The following is a 20,978-nucleotide window of genomic DNA, read 5'->3' on the forward strand; positions in this document are numbered from 1 at the left end:
AACAATATTCTAAAAACAAGGAAGTATTTTTATACAATATATCCCGATTATTCCGTATATATGTGTTGAGAAAAATTATGCTTATAAATTAAGGTTTCACTGGAATTTTGTCAATATTCTAATTCCAAACCAACATGAAGTTAAGGCCACCAAAACTAGAGAAGACATGAGGCTTTTTGGAAGTACATACTGACCGTAACGGTAGTAATGACAATAGTTGATCAACGAAACTCCATTCTTTGATAAGTAACGAAAGTATTTTGATTGTATTATGCTTGAAAAACTGGTTTATGGCTTCTTCCCTGTTTTAATGAGAATCGCCATATTCATCGTCTCACTGTAATATTCTGGTTCATACCACGCCCATCGTTTAGACTACATAGTGAAAGAGACTCGCTCCCTTCATAACTTTTGAACATTTGAGTTTCTTTACTATCTCTCCGTGCGCTCTTCTTGAGATGTTGGCTACCGTAAAGAACATTTCCGTAACCTACGACGGTGTAGGCAAAACCTTTAGCAGCGGCGACTTCATTTCGGGGCGAATAACGTTGGAATTAGGAAAAGATTGCAAAATAGATTATCTTTCCATAAAAGCGAAGGGTAAGTCAGAGGTCCGTTGGACAGAACATCATAATAACACAACTGTAACTTACCATTCCAAGGACAAGATGTTCAGCATTGAACAATTTATCATTCGAGAACAAAAAGGCCAAGGTAAGGCATCAAGCACAGCTTCCAGAGTTGTATATGGGACATTTATTTACGAAGTAACGTTATGCCTATTGTAGTGCAGTAGTAGCGTCGTTAGATAGATAGATAATGGTCGAACGACGCTACTACTGCACTACAAGGGGCATAACGTTGCTTCGTGTGTGTGTGTGTGTATATATATATATATATATATATATATATATATATATATATATATATATATATATATATATATATATATATATATATATATATATATATATATATATATTAGTACCAGTCAAGTTTGGACACATTCATTCCAGGGTTTATCTTTATTTTTACTACTTTCTACATTGTAGAATAATAGTGAAGACATCAAAACTATGAAATAACACATGGAATCATGTAGTAACTAAAAGTGTTAAACTAAATATTTTATATTTGAGATTCTTCAAAATAGCCACCCTTTTCCTTGACAGATTTGCACACTCTTGGCATTCTCTCAACCAGCTTCATGAGGTAGTCACCTGGAATGCATTTCAATTAACATGTGTGCCTTGTTAAGGTCATTTGTGGAATTTCTTTCCTTAATGTGTTTAAGCCAATCAGTTGTGTTGTGACAAGGTATGGGGTGTTTTTTTATTTGATTTATTTAACCTTTATTTAACTAGGCAAGTAAGTTAAGAACAAATTCCTATGTACAATGTCAGCCTACCAAAAGGCAAAATGACAAAAAAAGGATTACAACATTAGGTAAATATTTTTCAATATTACAGTTTTTTTTTTAAAGTCTTAACATTCTCTAAACTGTAAGTTAAATTGTCACAACTGTTTTATGGGGCTTCACAACTCTATTGCATGTCTGCAAAATGTAGTAACTCACCCAAAACATTGAATTCATGCTTCAAAACCTAGTTATTGTCATCGTGTGAGCTGTACTGGTCAAAATGTTTAGATGTTTGTTCACCATGGCAGTCAACCCTGGAAATGTTTGTTTTTATACAGATTTCAGTTTGTTCAACTTTTTTGTTGACACTGACTGCTTACTGTACTGTACAAGAATGTCCGTTTTGTCTAGCTGAATGCTATTGTGTATCACTGAGCTTTTTAGATACCGATTTCAACAGTAGATAAAAGTTTACTGGGAAAAGTCAATAATGTAGTACACAGAAAAGGATATGCACATTTGTATGTATCCAGATTATTATTTTTTAGCATTAGATAGATAAACAGAGAATTCACATTTGTATGTCTATTTTTACATTATTCTTACATGTAAAGTCATATGTAGTGAACAGAGAATTTGCCACAAAATTACATCCATGCAGCAAAAAAAACAAACAGCAGCAATGAAAAAAACTGTGGTAGTTCTGTAAAAAACAAATTGTACCTCCTCACAGTACGTAACATTGCAAGTTCCCATCTTCTTGGTGGACATCCTGTCGCTCTTGTTGGTCTGGCCAGAGATTTTCGTCAACATCACATCTGATGTTTTCCCTTGCGATACACCGGGGGAAAAATCTCCTTGCGTGGCGCAACCATCCCCTGCAGTGATCGCCTGTGATGTCCTCACAAGCAGCATTCATGGCATCCACCTCCATGCTGAACAAAACCTCTTATATCGGATTTAGGAATGAGGAGGATGGTGGAAGGAACTCCATTCTTGTCCTTTCATGCCCAGCAAACCATTCCCTGACAATTTATTTTGATTTTATTTATTTTACCTTTGTTTAACCAGGTAGGCAAGTTGAGAACAAGTTCTCATTTACAACTGCGACTTGGCCAAGAAAAAGCAAAGCAGTTCGACACATACAACAACACAGAGTATCACATGGAGTAAAACAAACATAGAGTCAATAATACAGTACAAAAATAAGTCTATATACAATGTGAGCAAATGAGGTGAGATAAGGGAGGTAAAGGCAATAAAAAGGCCACGGTGGCGAAGTAAATACAATATAGCAATAAAAACACTGGAATTGTAGATTTGCAGTAGGTGAATGTGCAAGGTAGAAATACTGGGGAGCAAAATAAATAAATAAATACAGTAGGAGATGAGGTAATTGTTTGTCTATTTATAGATGGGCTATGTACAGGTGCAGTTATCTGTGAGCTGCTCTGATAGCTGGTGAGGGAGATAAGTGTTTCCAGTTTCAGAGATTTTTGTAGTTCGTTCCAGTCATTGGCAGCAGAGAACTGGAAGGAGAGGCGGCCAAAGGAGGAATTGGCCCTGGGGGTGATCAGTGAAATACACCTGCTGGAGCGCGTGCTACGGGTGGGTGTTGCTATGGTGACTTGTGAGCTGAGATAAGGCGGGACATTACCTAGCAGGGTCTTGTAGATGACCTGGAGCCAGTGGGTTTGGCGACGAGTATGAAGCGAGGGCCAGCCAACGAGAGCGTACAAGTCAAAGTGGTGGGTAGTATATGGGGCTTTGGTGACAAAACGGATGGCACTGTGATAGACTGCATCCAATTTGTTGAGTAGGGTGTTGGAGGTGATTTTGTAAATTACATCACCGAAGTTGAGGATCGGTAAGATGGTCAGTTTTACGAGGGTATGTTTGGCAGCATGAGTGAAGGATGCTTTGTTGCAAAATAGGAAGCCAATTCTAGATTTAACTTTGGATTGGAGATGTTTGATGTGAGTCTGGAAGGAGAGTTTACAGTCTAACCAGACACCTAGGTATTTGTAGTTGTCCACATATTCTAAGTCAGAACCGTCCAGAGTAGTGATGCTGGGCGGGCGGGCAGGTGTAGGCAGCGATCGGTTGAAGAGCATGCATTTAGTTTTACTTGTATTTAAGAGCAGTTGGAGGCTATGGAAGGAGAGTTGTATGGCATTTAAGCTCGTCTGGAGGGTAGTTAACACAGTGTCCAAAGAAGGGCCAGAAGTATACAGAATGGTGTCGTCTGCGTAGAGGTGAATCAGAGACTCACCAGCAGCAAGAGCGACATCATTGATGTATACAGAGAAAAGAGTTGGCCCAAGAATTGAACCCTGTGGCACCCCCATAGAGACTGCCAGAGGCCCAGACAACAGGCCCTCTGATTTGACACACTGAACTCTATCGCAAAAGTACTTGGTGAACCAGGCGGGGCAATCATTTGAGAAACCGAGGCTGTTGAGTGATGAGGATGTGGTGATTGACAGAGTCGAAAGCCTTGGCCAGGTCAATGAATACGGCTGCACAGTATTGTTTCTTATTGATGGCGGTTAAGATATCGTTTAGGACCTTGAGCGTGGCTGAGGTGCACCCATGACCAGCTCTGAAACCAGATTGCATAGCGGCGAAGGTACGGTGGGATTCGAAATGGTTGGTAATCTGTTTGTTAATTTGGCTTTCGAAGACCTTAGAAAGGCAGGGTAGGATATATGTAGGTATGTAGCAGTTTGGGTCAAGAGTGTCCCCCCCTTTGAAGAGGGGGATGATCGCTGCTGCTTTCCAATCTTTGGGAATCTCAGACGACACGAGAGGTTGAACAGGCTAGTAATAGGGGTTGGAACAATTTCGGTGGATAATTTTAGAAAGAAAGACTCCAGATTGTCTAGCCCAGCTGATTTTTAGGGGTCCAGATTTTGCAGCTCTTTCAGAACATCAGCTGACTGGATTTGGGAGAATGAGAAATTGGGAAGGCTTGGGCGAGTTGCTGTGGGGGGTGCAGTGCTGTTGACCGAGGTAGATGTAGCCAGGTGGAAAGCATGGCCAGCCGTAGAAAAATGCTTCTTGAAATTCTCAATTATAGTGGATTTATTGGTGGTGACAGAGTTTCCTATCCTCAGTGCAATGGGCAGCTGGGAGGAGGTGCTCTTATTCTCCATGGACTTTACAGTGTCCCAGAACTTTTTTGAGTTTGTGTTGCAGGAAGCAAATTTCTGCTTGAAAAAGCTAGCCTTGGCTTTTCGAACTGCCTGTGTTTATTGGTTTCTAAGTTCCCTGAAAAGTTGCATATCACGGAGGCTGTTTGATGCTAATGCAGAACGCCACAGGATGTTTTTGTGCTGGTTAAGGGCAGTCAGGTCTGGAGAGAACCAAGGGCTATATCTGTTCCTGGTTCTAAATTTCTTGTATGGGGCATGCTTATTTAAGATGGTGAGGAAGGCATTTTTAAAGAATAACCAGGCATCCTCTACTGACGGGATGAGGTCAATATCCTTTCAGGATACCCGGGCATGGTCGATTAGAAAGGCCTGCTCGCTGAAGTGTTTCAGGGAGCGTTTGACAGTGATGAGTGGAGGTCGTTTGACCGCTGACCCATTACGGATACAGGTAATGAGGCAGTGATCGCTGAGATCTTGGTTGAAAACAGCATAGGTGTATTTAGAGGGCAAGTTGGTTAGGATGATATCTATGAGGGTGCCCGTGTTTACGGCTTTGCGGTTGTACCTGGTAGGTTCATTGATCATTTGTGTGAGATTGAGGGCAACAAGCTTAGATTGTAGGATGGCCAGGGTGTTAAGCATGTCCCAGTTTAGGTCACCTAGCAGCACGATCTCTGAAGATAGATGGGGGGCAATCAGTTCACATATGGTGTCCAGAGCACAGCTGGGGGCAGAGGGTGGTCTATAGCAAGCGGCAACGGTAAGATACTTGTTTTTAGAGAGGTGGATTTTTAAAAGTAGAAGTGCAAATTGTTTGGGTACAGACCTGGATAGTAGGACAGAACTCTGCAGGTTTATCTCTGCAGTAGATTGCAACACCGTCCCCTTTGGCCGTTCTATCTTGTCTGAAAATGTTGTAGTTCGGGATGGAGATTTCAGAGTTTTTGGTGGTCTTCCTAAGCAAGGATTCAGACACGGCTAGGACATCCGGGTTGGCAGAGTGTGCTAAAGCAGTGACTAAAACAAACTTAGGGATGAGGCTTCTGATGTTAACATGCATGACACCAAGGCTTTTACGGTTACAGAAGTCAAGAAAAGAGAGCACTTGGAGAATAGGAGTGGAGCTAGGCACTACAGGGCCTGGATTAACCTCTACATCGCCAGAGGAACAGAGGAGGAGTAGGATAAGGGTACGGCTAAAAGTTATGAGAATTGGTCGTCTAGGACGTCCGGAACAGACAGTAAAAGGAGCAGGTTTCTGGGGGCGATAAAATAGATTCAAGGTATAATGTACAGACAAAGGTATTGTAGGATGTAAATACAGTGGAGGTAAACCTAGGTATTGAGTGATGATGAGAGAGATATTGTCTCTAGAAACATCATTGAAACCAGGTGATGTCATTGCATATCTGGGTGGTGGAACTGAAGAGTTGGATAAGGTATATTGAGCAGGGCTAGAGGTTCTACAGTTAAATAAGCCAATAAACACTAACCAGAACAGCAATGGACAAGGCATATTGACATTAAGGAGAGGCATGCTTAGCCGAGTGATCCTAAGGGTCCAGTGAGTAGTGAGGTTGGTTGGGGTCACGGCGATTCAGACAGCTAGCTGGGCCATGGGTAGCAAGCTAGCATAAGACGGAGGTCTGTTTTTAGCCACCTTGTGCGTTTTTGTCGGTAGATTAGTGGGGTTCCATGTGGTAGTGGGGACCAATCCATTTGGCAAAATAGTTATAGTTATAGTGGCCCAGGAAAATTGTCCGATAGACCTATTCAGCTAGCAGCCGATATACTCAAGACAGCTAACGAATAATGGGCCGCAGTTAGCAGATGGGCGTTCAGGTTACGTCGCGATGGAGGGGCCAGTTGAATAACTCCCTCGGGCAGATAACGTTGGTAGTCCAGTCATGATGGCCCGGTGGTGCTCCGCATCGGCAGTAAAACGGGTCCGGGCTAGGTGATTGTAGACCAGGAGTGGCTGATGGAACTCTTCAGCTGGCTAGCTCCGGGATAATTGGTGTTTGCTCCGGGACCGACGTTAGCCAATAGTCACTCAGATAGCAGCTAGCTAGCTGCAAGATCCAGAGCTTGCGGTAGGAATCAGGGGGTATGGAGAGAAAATAGGTCCAATGTTGGTTTGGTGTAAGCTGACATTATCCCACACAATTACATAATTTGGCAAATCTGGTCTAATTTAACCTCTTTCGTGTTCTGGTATTAGGTCTCTGTAAAATGTATTTAGGAAGGACAGGAGAAGTTGTGTGTTATAGAATATTTGTCTTCACACCATTCTCAGAAATGGCAGCACACATTGTAATATTGCCCCCAATATTATGATCAATGTGGCTCGGTGTCCAATGAGATTGCGGCTACTCCTGCCTTTGGCCAGATTGAACCCAGCCTCGTCCACAAAAACAAGAATGTGGGTAATTTCATGTCCTTCCAGCTCCATAATTCTCTATATAGTAACACAGAAACAAAATATAAAGTTAGTTTTACATAGCCTATTCTAGAATCAGACAGTTTAGTAAAGTATAAATGTTTTCTGTTCTTATGGGCATCTACAACTTCAAGAAGTATATACAGGCATCATTGAAGTACAGAAACTCCCTGTACAATATACCATGTGCACGCCAATGGTTTACCTGGACATACTGCAACCGTAGCTCCTTCACTCTGTCACTATTCCTCTCAAATGGCACCTTGTAGAGTTGTTTCATAGTCTATAGTGGAAATGCTGAGAGAATTGATATTTGTGAAGATATTGTTGTCATTTATGATTGCACTTTGGATCTCTCTTAGCCTGATCATTTATGATTGCACTTTGGATCTCTCTTAGCCTGATGGAATTGTTGGCTTTGACCATGTTGCAAATTTCTTGTTGTTGCTGATTGCTGAATACTGCTGCTCTGCCACCAGCATGAGGTCGTGGTGCAGTCCTATGTATGACATGTCGAATTCACCAATAGATCATGTTACAGATAGTATCTTCTATTCAAATTGTGCTGTATTACTTTGTATTCCTCATACCTATCTTACGGTACATTGTGATTTTCAGACTTGCATTTACCTTTACAATAGTTGCTGTATTGTTGTGAATGAAATGCTGTAACAAAAGTAAAGAACGAGTACATAGAGTGAGGGGGGAAAGTATTTGATCCCCTGCTGGTTTTGTACGCTTGCCCACTGACAAAGAAATGATCAGTCTATAATTTTAATGGTAGGTTTATTTGAACAGTGAGAGACAGAATAACAACAACAAAATATTCAGAAAAACTCATGTCAAAAATGTTATATATTGATTTGCATTTTAATGAGGGAAATAAGTATTTGACCCCTCTGCAAAACATGACTTAGTACTTGGTGACAAAACCCTTGTTGGCAATCAGAGGTCAGACGTTTCTTGTAGTTGGCCACCTTTGCACACATCTCAGGAATGATTTTGTCCCACTCCTCTTTGCAGATCTTCTCCAAGTCATTAAGGTTTCGAGGCTGACGTTTGGCAACTCGAACCTTCAGCTCCCTCCACAGATTTTCTATGGGATTAAGGTCTGGAGACTGGCTAGGCCACTCCAGGACCTCAATGTGCTTCTTCTTGAGCCACTCCTTTGTTGCCATGGCCGTGTGTTTTGGGTCATTGTCATGCTGAAATACCCATCCACGACCCATTTTCAATGCCCTGGCTGAGGGAAGGAGGTTCTCACACAAGATTTGACGGTACATGGCCCCGTCCATCGTCCCTTTGATGCGGTGAAGTTGTCCTGTCCCCTTAGCAGAAAAACACCCCCAAAGCATAATGTTTCCACCTCCATGTTTGACGGTGGGGATGGTGTTCTTGGGGTCGTAGGCAGCATTCCTCCTCCTCCAAACACGGCGAGTTGAGTTGATGCCAAAGAGCTCCATTTTGGTCTCATCTGACCACAACACTTTCACCCAGTTGTCCTCTGAATCATTCAGATGTTCATTGGCAATCTTCAGACGGGCATGTATATGTAATTTCTTGAGCAGGGGGACCTTGCGGGCGCAGGATTTCAGTCCTTCACGGCGTAGTGTGTTAACAATTGTTTTCTTGGTGACTATGGTCCCAGCTGCCTTGAGATCATTGACAAGATCCTCCCGTGTAGTTCTGGGCTGATTCCTCACCGTTCTCATGATCATTGCAACTCCACGAGGTGAGATCTTGCATGGAGCCCCAGGCGGAGGGAGATTGACAGTTATTTTGCGTTTCTTCCATTTGCGAATAATTGCACCAACTGTTATCACCTTCTCACCAAGCTGCTTGGCGATGGTCTTGTAGCCCATTCCAGCCGTGTGTAGGTCTACAATCTTGTCCCTGACATCCTTGGAGAGCTCTTTGGTCTTGGCCATGGTGGAGAGTTTGGAATCTGATTGATTGATTGCTTCTGTGGAAAAGTGTCTTTTATACAGGTAACAAACTAAGATTAGGAGCACTCCCTTTAAGAGTGTGCTCTTAATCTCTGCTCATTACCTGTATAAAAGACACCTGGGAGCCAGAAATCTTTATGATTGAGAGGGGGTCAAATACTTATTTCCCTCATTAAAATGCAAATAAATGTATAACATTTTTGACATGCGTTTTTCTGGATTTTTTTGTTGTTATTCTGTCTCTCACTGTTCAAATAAACCTACCATTAAAATTATAGACTGATAATTTCTTTGTCAGTGGACAAACATACAAAATCAGCAGGGGATCAAAAAGTTTTCCCTCGCTGTATTTACCTGTTTTCCCTTTGCACAATTGATGACACTGTGAACCTGTTTACAATAGGCTGTACTCTCCAGCCAGCCTCTTCCAGGATGTACTTCAGACACCCGACAAGGCCAATATCCCTGTCATTGGCAGGAGAAAGTGACGCAGGTATAGAGGACACGGGGTGGGGTACCTTGTAAGGATGACACCGTGGATCTGTTTACAATAGGCTGTACACTCCAGCCAGCCTCTTCCATTGTAAGACCATGGTTTATGACATAGTCCACAATTGTGGCTCTGATTTCATCGGGGACTCTTATTCTTTGCCTTCTACCTCTTCCTCTATTATGTCTTCCCCTAACACTACCACCCCCACGCATTCTTACACATCTTCTTATTTCTCTTCCATGAGCATTTAGCTGGTGTTCAGGGTGGTGATGTTCCTCCATGCTCAAAAATGGTTTTGAATGTGCTGTGGGCAAGCTCCATATGTATGTATGTATGTATGTATATATGTATATGTATATATATGCTTCCAAACTTGATTGGTAAGATTGTGATTCCTATGTCACCTTGCAGTTAATTTGCCAATTTAGCAGACATCAAACATTCCATGTCATAGATATTTATGGAATATACATGTACACTACCGTTCAAAAGTTTGGGGTCACTTAGAAATGTCCTTGTTTGTGAAAGAAAAGCAAAACAAATGTGTCCATTTAAAATAACATCAAATTGATCAGAAATACAGTGTAGACATTGTTAATGTTGTAAATGACTATTGTAGCTGGAAACAGCAGATTTTTTAATGGAATATCTACATAGGCGTACAGAGGCCCATATCAGCAACCATCACTCCTGTGTTCCAATGGCACGTTGTGTTAGCTAATCCAAGTTGGTCATTTTAAAAGGCTAATTGATCTTTAGAAAACCCATTTGCACCTATGTTAGCACAGCTGAAAACTGTTGTGCTGATTTAAAGAAGCAATAAAACTGGCCTTTAGACTAATTGAGTATCTGGAGCATCAGTATTTGTGGGTTCGATTACAGGCTCAAAATGGCCAAAAACATAACTTTCTTCTGAAACTCGTCAGTCTATTCTTGTTCTGAGAAATGAAGGCTATTCCATGCGAGAAATTGCCAAGAAACTGAATATCTCGTACAACGCTGTGTACTACCACAGAACAGCACAAATTGGCTCTAACCAGAATAGAAAGTGGGAGGCCCCGGTGCACAACTGAGCAAGAGGACAAGTACATTAGAGTGTCTAGTTTGAGAAACAGACCCCTCACAAGTCCTCAACTGGCAGCTTCATTAAATAGTACCCGCAAAACACCAGTCTCAACGTCAACAGTGAAGAGGCGACTCCGGGATGCTGGCCTTCTAGGCAGAGTTGCAAAGAGAAAGCCATATCTCAGACTGTCCAATAAAAAGAAAATATTAAGATGGGCAAAAGAACACAGACACTGGACAGAGGAACTCTGCCTAGAAGGCCAGCATCCCGAAGTCGCCTCTTCACTGTTGACGCTGAGACTGGTGTTTTGCGGGTACTATTTAATGAAGCTGACAGTTGTATTGGTGGCGAGAGAGCGTTCAGTAAGCCACAACTGAAACTATATGAGGTCCACTATGTCCCAGGACAGGCTTTGCAGTTTTGCCATGCTGTCCATTGAAAGTCATCTAGCTAGAAAGCTGGACTTCAAAGACTTGATCAGTGACATTGCCAGCAGGAAGGCTCGGTGCTGGGCTCTTGGTGAGTAAGGCTGAGGAAGGGCCAGTGATAACTGTTAAATGGCATGGCTATGGATATTGGATCACGACACACATGATGCCCACAGGCTGAGAAGAAGATACAGTATATCTCAAAGTAATGGCTGAATTGCCATAAAATGTGTTGTGCACAATCAAGACCAAGTGGAAGAAACCTATTGATTTGGTAACCACTTGACCTTTCCTCTAGCGCCACCATCAGGCCTTTTCATTTCCATTTCCACTTTTACAGCTGCTTATTTTTGAGGTGGTATGTATACTTAGTTCAAAAATATGCTGCTGATTTAAAATGTTTTGTTTGTTATATCATTCTATAGATGATAATGTTCATTTATTTTAATTGAAGATGTTAATGTATATTTAAGGTATATTTATTTGAAGTTATTCATTAATGATAAGAGAATTTTCCATTCAAGAATTTTACCAGTAAAATCACATTTAGACTGTAAAAGACGGCCTTTAGCACATTTTTTATAGAAGGTATCAGTCTTGCATCAAATAGTGAATACCACTGTATGTAGAATGTTGCATGCATGTCTGCACAGTGTTAAATTTTCACAGCTCACTGTCAGTAATTATTGGACTACAAGAGTTGCAAGCCTGCAAAGATAGTGTTATTTAAAGATTTAAATGGGTCAATTGGGTTCTGGAGGTTGTGTGGTTACAGCAATTGCGCAGGGTTGGTGTGGCCTATGGTGGTGGGGCCTAATGTGATATCTTTTATGGGGTCAAAATCCCTGGTGGTTGTATGTGAAGGATGGCAGCTGCAGTATATATCTCAGATAGGGCGAAGTGAGGCCTAAGAGGGTTTTATAAATAAGCATCAACCAGTGGGTCTTGCGACAGGTATACAGAGAAACCCCATGACCTGTGTTTTGGAGGTGTTATAGAAGATGGCGCTGGAAGAAATGACAGCCGTTTTACGGGCGCCAACCCAATTCTGCTATTATGTGGGGTTTTATCGCGTTATTTGTGACTTATTTTGTACATAATGTTTCTGCCACTTTCTTACGGCAAAAAAGAGCTTCTGGATATCACGACAGCGATCACTCACCTCAGATTAGACAAAGAGTTTTTTCCTCAACAAGCAGAACGCACAGAATGTACTTCAGACACCCGACAAGGCCAATATCCCTGTCATTGGCAGGAGAAAGTGACGCAGGTATAGAGGACACAGGGTGGGGTACCTTGTAATGATGACACTGTGGATCTGTTTACAATAGGCTGTACACTCCAGCCAGCCTCTTCCATTGTAAGACCATGGTTTATGACATGGTCCACAATTGTGGCTCTGATTTCATCGGGGACTAATATTCTTTGCCTTCTACCTCTTCCTCTATTATGTCTTCCCCTAACACCACCACCCCCACGCATTCTTACACATCTTCTTATTTCTCTTCCATGAGCATTTAGCTGCTGTTCAGGGTGGTGATGTTCCTCCATGCTCAAAAATGGTATTGAATGTGGGCAAGCTCCATGTATATGTACAGTGGGGAGAACAAGTATTGGATACACTGCCGATTTTGCAGGTTTTCCTACTTACAAAGCATGTAGAGGTCTGTAATTTTTATCATAGGTACACTTCAACTGTGAGAGACGGGATCTAAAACAAAAATCCAGAAAATCACATTGTATGATTTTTAAGTAATTCATTTGCATTTTATTGCATGACATAAGTATTTGATACATCAGAAAAGCAGGACTTAATATTTGGTACAGAAACCTTTGTTTGCAATTACAGAGATCATACGTTTCCTGTAGTTCTTGACCAGGTTTGCACACACCGCAGCAGGGATTTTGGCCCACTCCTCCATACAGACCTTCTCCAGATCCTTCAGGTTCGGGGCTGTTGCTGGGCAATACGGACTTTCAGCTCCCTCCAAAGATTTTCTATTGGGTTCAGGTCTGGAGACTGGCTAGGCCACTCCAGGACCTTGAGATGTTTCTTACGGAGCCACTCCTTAGTTTCCCTGGCTTTGTGTTTCGGGTCGTTGTCATGCTGGAAGACCCAGCCACAACCCATTTTCAATGCTCTTACTGAGGGAAAGAGGTTGTTGGCCAAGATCTCGCGATACATGGCCCCATCCATCCTCCCCTCCATACGGTGCAGTCGTCCTGTCCCCTTTGCAGAAAAGCATCCCCAAAGAATGATGTTTCCACCTCCATGCTTCACGGTTGGGATGGTGTTCTAGGGGTTGTACTCATCCATCTTCTTCCTCCAAACACGGCGAGTGGAGTTTAGACCAAAAAGCTCTATTTTTGTCTCTTCAGACCACATGACCTTCTCCCATTCCTCCTCTGGATCATCCAGATGGTCATTGGCAAACTTCAGACGGGCCTGGACAAGCGCTGGCTTGAGCAGGGGGACCTTGCGTGCACTGCAGGATTTTAATCCATGACGGCATAGTGTGTTACTAATGGTTTTCTTTGAGACTGTGGTCCCAGCTCTCTTCAGGTCATTGACCAGGTCCTGCCGTGTAGTTCTGGGCTGATCCCTCACCTTCCTCATGATCATTGATGCCCCACGAGGTGAGATCTTGCATGGAGCCCCAGACCGAGGGTGATTGACCGTCATCTTGAACTTCTTCCATTTTTCTAATAATTGAGCCAACAGTTGTTGCTTTCTCACCAAGCTGCCTGCCTATTGTCCTGTAGCCCATCCCAGCCTTTTGCAGGTCTACAATTTTATCCCTCATGTCCTTACACAGCTCTCTGGTCTTATTTGTTATATCATTCTATAGATGATAATGTTCATTTATTTTAATTGAAGATGTTAATGTATATTTAAGGTATATTTATTTGAAGTTATTCATTAATGATAAGAGAATTTTCCATTCAAGAATTTTACCAGTAAAATCACATTTAGACTGTAAAAGACGGCCCTTAGCACATTTTTTATAGAAGGTATCAGTCTTGCATCAAATAGTGAATACCACTGTATGTAGAATGTTGCATGCATGTCTGCACAGTGTTATATTTTCACAGCTCACTGTCAGTAAATATTGGACTACAAGAGTTGCAAGCCTGCAAAGGTAGTGTTATTTAAAGATTTAAATGGGTCAATTGGGTTCTGGAGGTTGTGTGGTTACAGCAATTGTGCAGGGTTGGTGTGGCCTATGGTGGTGGGGCCTAATGTGATATCTTTTATGGGGTCAAAATCCCTGGTGGTTGTATGTGAAGGATGGCAGCTGCAGTATATATCTCAGATAGGGCGAAGTGAGGCCTAAGAGGGTTTTATAAATAAGCATCAACCAGTGGGTCTTGCGACAGGTATACAGAGAAACCCCATGACCTGTGTTTTGGAGGTGTTATAGAAGATGGCGCTGGAAGAAATGACAGCCGTTTTACGGGCGCCAACCCAATTCTGCTATTATGTGGGGTTTTATCATGTTATTTGTAACTTATTTTGTACATAATGTTTCTGCCACTTTCTTACGGCAAAAAAGAGCTTCTGGATATCACGACAGCGATCACTCACCTCAGATTAGGCAAAGAGTTTTTTCCTCAACAAGCAGAACGCACAGGAAGTACTTCAGACACCCGACAAGGCCAACATCCCTGTCATTGGCAGGAGAAAGTGACGCAGGTATAGAGGACACAGGGTGGGGTACCTTGTAAGGATGACACTGTGGATCTGTTTACAATAGGCTGTACACTCCAGCCAGCCTCTTCCATTGTAAGACCATGGTTTATGACATGGTCCACAATTGTGGCTCTGATTTCATCGGGGACTCTTATTCTTTGCCTCCTACCTCTTCCTCTATTATGTCTTCCCCTAACACCACCACCACGCATTCTTACACATCTTCTTCTTTCTCTTCCACCAGCATGTAGCTGCTGTTCAGGGTGGTGATGTTCCTCCATGCTCAAAAATTGTATTGAATGTGGGCAAGCTCCATATATATATGTATATGTATATATATGTACAGTGGGGAGAACAAGTATTGGATACACTGCCGATTTTGCAGGTTTTCCTACTTACAAAGCATGTAGAGGTCTGTAATTTTTATCATATGTACACTTCAACTGTGAGAGACGGAATCTAAAACAAAAATCCAGAAAATCACATTGTATGATTTTTAAGTAATTCATTTGCATTTTATTGCATGACATAAGTATTTGATACATCAGAAAAGCAGGACTTAATTTTTGGTACAGAAACCTTTGTTTGCAATTACAGAGATCAAACGTTTCCTGTAGTTCTTGACCAGGTTTGCACACACCGCAGCAGGGATTTTGGCCCACTCCTCCATACAGACCTTCTCCAGATCCTTAAGGTTTCGGGGCTGTTGCTGGGCAATACGGACTTTTAGCTCCCTCCAAAGATTTTCTATTGGGTTCAGGTCTGGAGACTGGCTAGGCCACTCCAGGACCTTGAGATGTTTCTTACGGAGCCACTCCTTAGTTTCCCTGGCTTTGTGTTTCGGGTCGTTGTCATGCTGGAAGACCCAGCCACAACCCATCTTCAATGCTCTTACTGAGGGAAGGAGGTTGTTGGCCAAGATCTCGCGATACATGGCCCCATCCATCCTCCCCTCAATACGGTGCAGTCGTCCTGTCCCCTTTGCAGAAAAGCATCCCCAAAGAATGATGTTTCCACCTCTGTGCTTCACGGTTGGGATGGTGTTCTAGGGGTTGTACTCATCCATCTTCTTCCTCCAAACACGGCGAGTGGAGTTTAGACCAAAAAGCTCTATTTTCGTCTCATCAGACCACATGACCTTCTCCCATTCCTCCTCTGGATCATCCAGATGGTCATTGGCAAACTTCAGACGGGCCTGGACAAGCGCTGGCTTGAGCAGGGGGACCTTGCGTGCACTGCAGGATTTTAATCCATGACGGCATATTGTGTTACTAATGGTTTTCTTTGAGACTGTGGTCCCAGCTCTCTTCAGGTCATTGACCAGGTCCTGCCGTGTAGTTCTGGGCTGATCCCTCACCTTCCTCATGATCATTGATGCCCCACGAGGTGAGATCTTGCATGGAGCCCCAGACCGAGGGTGATTGACCGTCATCTTGAACTTCTTCCATTTTTCTAATAATTGAGCCAACAGTTGTTGCCTTCTCACCAAGCTGCTTGCCTATTGTCCTGTAGCCCATCCCAGCCTTGTGCAGGTCTACAATGTTATCCCTGATGTCCTTACACAGCTCTCTGGTCTTGTTTGTTTTATCATTCTATAGATGATAATGTTAATTTATTTTAATTGAAGATGTTAATGTATATTTATTGGAAGTTATTCATTAATGATAAGAGAATTTTCCATTCGAGAATTTTACCAGTAAAATCACATTTAGACTGTAAAAGACGACCTTTAGCACATTTTTTATAGAAGGTATCAGTCTTGCATCAAATAGTGAATGTAGAATGTTGCATCCATGTCTGCACAGTGTTATATTTTCACAGCTCACTGTCAGTAAATATTGGACTACAAGAGTTGCAAGCCTGCAAAGGTAGTGTTATTTAAAGATTTAAATGGGTCAATTGGGTTCTGGAGGTTGTGTGGTTACAGCAATTGCGCAGGGTTGGTGTGGCCTATGGTGGTGGGGCCTAATGTGATATCTTTTATGGGGTCAAAATCCCTGGCGGCGGCCCTGGTTGTATGTGAAGGATGGCAGCTGCAGTATATATCTCAGATAGGGCGAAGTGAGGCCTAAGAGGGTTTTATAAATAAGCATCAACCAGTGGGTCTTGCGACAGGTATACAGAGAAACCCCATGACCTGTGTTTTGGAGGTGTTATAGAAGATGGCGCTGGAAGAAATGACAGCCGTTTTACGGGCGCCAACCCAAATCTGCTATTATGTGGGTTTTTTTTGCGTTATTTGTAACTTATTTTGTACATAATGTTTCTGCCACTTTCTTACGGCAAAAAAGAGCTTCTGGATATCACGACAGCGATCACTCACCTCAGATTAGGCAAAGAGTTTTTTCCTCAACAAGCAGAATGCACAGGATGTACTTCAGACACCCGACAAGGCCAATATCCCTGTCATTGGCAGGAGAAAGTGACGCAGGTATAGAGGACACAGGGTGGGGTACCTTGTAAGGATGACACTGTGGATCTGTTTACAATAGGCTGTACACTCCAGCCAGCCTCTTCCATTGTAAGACCATGGTTTATGACATGGTCCACAATTGTGGCTCTGATTTCATCGGGGACTCTTATTCTTCGCCTTCTACCTCTTCCTCTATTATGTCTTCCCCTAACACCACCACCACGCATTCTTACACATCTTCTTCTTTCTCTTCCACCAGCATGTAGCTGCTGTTCAGGGTGGTGATGTTCCTCCATGCTCAAAAATGGTATTGAATGTGCTGTGGGCAAGCTCCATATGTATGTATATATGTATATGTATATATATGCTTCCAAACTTTGATTGGTAAGATTGTGATTCCTATGTCACCTTGCAGTTAGTTTGCCAATTTAGCAGACATCAAACATTCCATGTCATAGATATTTATGGAATATACATGTACACTACCGTTCAAAAGTTTGGGGTCACTTAGAAATGTTCTTGTTTTTGAAAGAAAAGCAAAAAAAAATTGGTCCATTTTTAAAATAACAAAATTGATCAGAAATACAGTGTAGACATTGTTAATGTTGTAAATGACTACTGTAGCTGGAAACGGCTGATTTTTAATTGAATCCGCCGACGGCGAGTGGGAAATCTGCTTTTACCATCAATATTATTTGCCAACGTACAATCATTGGACAGTAAATGAGAAGAGGTACGATCACGAATATCCTACCAACGGGACATCAAAAACTGTTAGGTTTCAGCCGAATTGTGGCTGAATGACGACATGGATAACATTCAGCTGGCGGGATATATGCTGCACCGGCTAGATAGAACAGCACACTCCGGTAAAACGAGGCTGGGGGGGGTCGGTCTGTGTATATTTGTAAACAACAGCTGGTGCACGAAATCAAAGGAAGTCTCTAGATTTTGCTCGCCTGAAGTAGAGTATATCATCATCAGCTGTAGACCACACTATTTGCCAAGAGAGTTTTCATCTATATTTTTCGTGGTTGTTTATTTACCACCACAGACGGATGCTGGCACTAAGACCGCACTCTGTCAGCCGTATAAGGAAATAAGCAAACATGAAAACGCCCACCCAAAGGTGGCACTCCTAGTGGCCGGGGACTTTAACTTTTTAGGGATAGAGGGCAGCATTTTCACTTTGGATGAATAGCATGCCCAGAGTGAACTGCCTCCTACTCTGTCCCAGATGCTAATATATGCATATTATTATTACTATTGGATAGAAAACACTCTGAAGTTTCTAAAACTGTTTGAATGATGTCTGTGAGTACAACAGAACTCATAAGGCAGGCGAAAACCTGAGAAAAATCCAACCAGGAAGTGGGATATCTGAGGTTGGTCGATTTTCAACTCATCGCCTATTGAATTCCCAGTGGGATATGGATCTGTTTGCACTTCCGACGGCTTCCACTAGATGTCAACAGTCTGTAGAACCTTGAATGAAGCTTCTACTGTGATGTGGAGCTGAATAAGAAGGGAATGAGTCAGTGGTCTGGCAGAGAGCCAGGTCCTGGTCACGCGCATTCCACATGATATCGACTTGCGTTCCATTACTTCTATAGACACAAAGGAATTCTCCGGTTGGAACGTTATTGAATATTTATGATAACAACATCCTAAAGATTGATTCTATACTTAATTTGACAAGTTTATTCGACCTGTAATATAACTTTTTGAAGTTTTTGTCCGACGTTCACCTGGACCTGCACGAGCGTTTGGATATGTGTACTAAACGTGCTAACAAAAGTAGCTACTTGGACATAAATAATGGACATTATCGAACAAAACAACAATTTATTGTGGAACTAGGATTCCTGGGAGTGCATTCTGATGAAGATCATCAAAGGTAAGGGAATATTTATAATGTAATTTAATATTTCTGTTGACTCCAACTTGGCGGAGAAATGTTGTTTCTATCTGAGCGCCGTCTCAGATTATTGCATGGTTTGCTTTTTCCGTAAAGTTTTTTTAAATCTGACACAGCGGTTGCATTAAGAACAAGTGTATCTTTAATTCTATGTAAAACATGTATTTTTCATCAAAGTTTATGATGAGTATTTCTGTTATTTGATGTGGCTCTCTGCAATTTCTCCGGATATTTTGGAGGCATTTCTGAACATGGCGCCAATGTAAACTGAGATTTTTGGATATAAATATGCACATTATCGAACAAAACATACATGTATTGTGTAACATGATGTCCTATGAGTGTCATCTGATGAAGATCATCAAAGGTTAGTGATTCATTTCATCTCTATTTCTGCTTTTTGTGGCTCCTATCTTTGGCTGGGAAAATGGCTGGGAAAATGGCTATGTCTTGGCGGTGATCTAGCATAATCATATGTTGTGTTTTTGCTGTAAAGCATTTTTTTAAAATCGGACACGATGGGTAGATTAACAAGATGTTTATCTTTCACTTGCTGTATTGGACTTGTTAATGTGTGAAAGTTATATATTTCAGAAAAATATTTTTGTATTTCCCGCGCTGCCTTTTCAGCGGATTGTTGTCGAGGGGTTACGCTAGCGGAACGTGTGTCCTAGAAACTGAAATCAATCGTAGCTAAATTCTATCAGCATGTTAAATGTCCAACCAGAGGGAAAAAAACTCTAGACCACCTTTACACCACACACAGAGACGCATACAAAGCTCTCCCTCGCCCCCCATTTGGCAAATCTGACCATAATTCCATCCTCCTGCTTACAAGCAAAAATTAAAGCAGGAAGCACCAGTGACTCAGTCAATTAAAAAGTGGTCGGATGACGCAGATGCTAAGCTACAGGACTGTTTTGCTAGAACAGACTGGAATATGTTCCGGGACCCCAGTGGCAAACATCACAAATGCTCCTTTTGTTCGATAATGTCCTTCTTTATGTCCCAAAAATGTCCATTTATTTGGCGCGTTTGATTCAGAAATACACCGGTTTCAACTTGCCCAACATGCCTACAAAGTATCTAATAAGTTATCTGTAAACTTGGTCCAAACATTTCAAACAACGTTCCTAATCCAACCTCTGGTACCCTAAAACGTAAAGAATCGATACAATTTAAAAAGGAATAAACTGTTTCTAATACCGGATAAAAACAACGTGTAGCGCGCTCGAGTTCACGTGCACCAAAAAAGTGAAGTCCACCTGGAGTGCCACTTACAATGATTAGGACTACTTCTTAATTTCTCAAAATAAAAACATCGAACAATTTCTAGACTGTTGATATCTAGTGGAAGTCATAGGAACTGCAACCAGGTTCCTAATAATAAGGGTATCCCATAGAAAACCATTGGAAAATCCTATGACCTCAATTTTTTCCCCTGGATGGTTTGTCCTCGGGGTTTCGCCTGCCAAATCAGTTCTGTTATACTCACAGACATTATTTTAACATTTTTAGAAACTTTAGAGTGTTTTCTATCCAAATCTAATTATATGCATATCCTAGCGTCCCGTGCCTGAGTAACAGGCAGTTTACATTGGGCACACTTTTCATCCGGACGTGAAAATACTGCCCCCTACCCAAGTTAATTGGATTTTTAAGAATTATCTTTGAAAGACATGGTCCTGAAAAGGGACGTCTCTTTTTTTGCTGAGTAATTTATATATATATATATATATACAGTTGAAGTCAGCATTTGACATACTCTCAGGTTGGAGTTCAAACACTCCACAAATTTCTTCTTAACAAACTATAGTTTTGGCAAGTCGGTTAGCACATCTACTTTGCATGACACAAGTCATTTTTCCAACAATTGTTTACAGACATATTATTTCACTTATAATTCACTGTATCACAATTCCAGTGGGTCAGAAGTTTACATACACTAAGTTGACTGTGCCTTTAAACAGCTTGGAAAATTCCAGAGAATGATGTCATGGCTTTAGAAGCTTCTGATAGGCTAATTAATATAATTTGAGTCAATTGGCGGTGTAGCTGTGGATGTATT

General features: G+C 41.8%; 1 protein-coding gene across 1 annotated transcript in view; it reads left to right on the forward strand.

Moving 5' to 3' along the window:
• Window positions 1-349: 349 nt before the first annotated feature.
• The window catches only part of LOC129853122 (arrestin domain-containing protein 3-like), a 28,383-nt gene continuing 7,754 nt past the window's right edge, over window positions 350-20,978 (forward strand). The window contains exon 1 of the mRNA XM_055918842.1: window positions 350-714. Coding sequence (XP_055774817.1) covers window positions 459-714 — 256 coding nt within the window. The 5' untranslated portion in view covers window positions 350-458. The remainder of the gene's footprint in view (window positions 715-20,978) is intronic.

This window comes from Salvelinus fontinalis, chromosome 4 (assembly GCF_029448725.1).
Source record: "Salvelinus fontinalis isolate EN_2023a chromosome 4, ASM2944872v1, whole genome shotgun sequence".
NCBI classification, from domain to species: Eukaryota; Metazoa; Chordata; class Actinopteri; order Salmoniformes; family Salmonidae; genus Salvelinus; species Salvelinus fontinalis.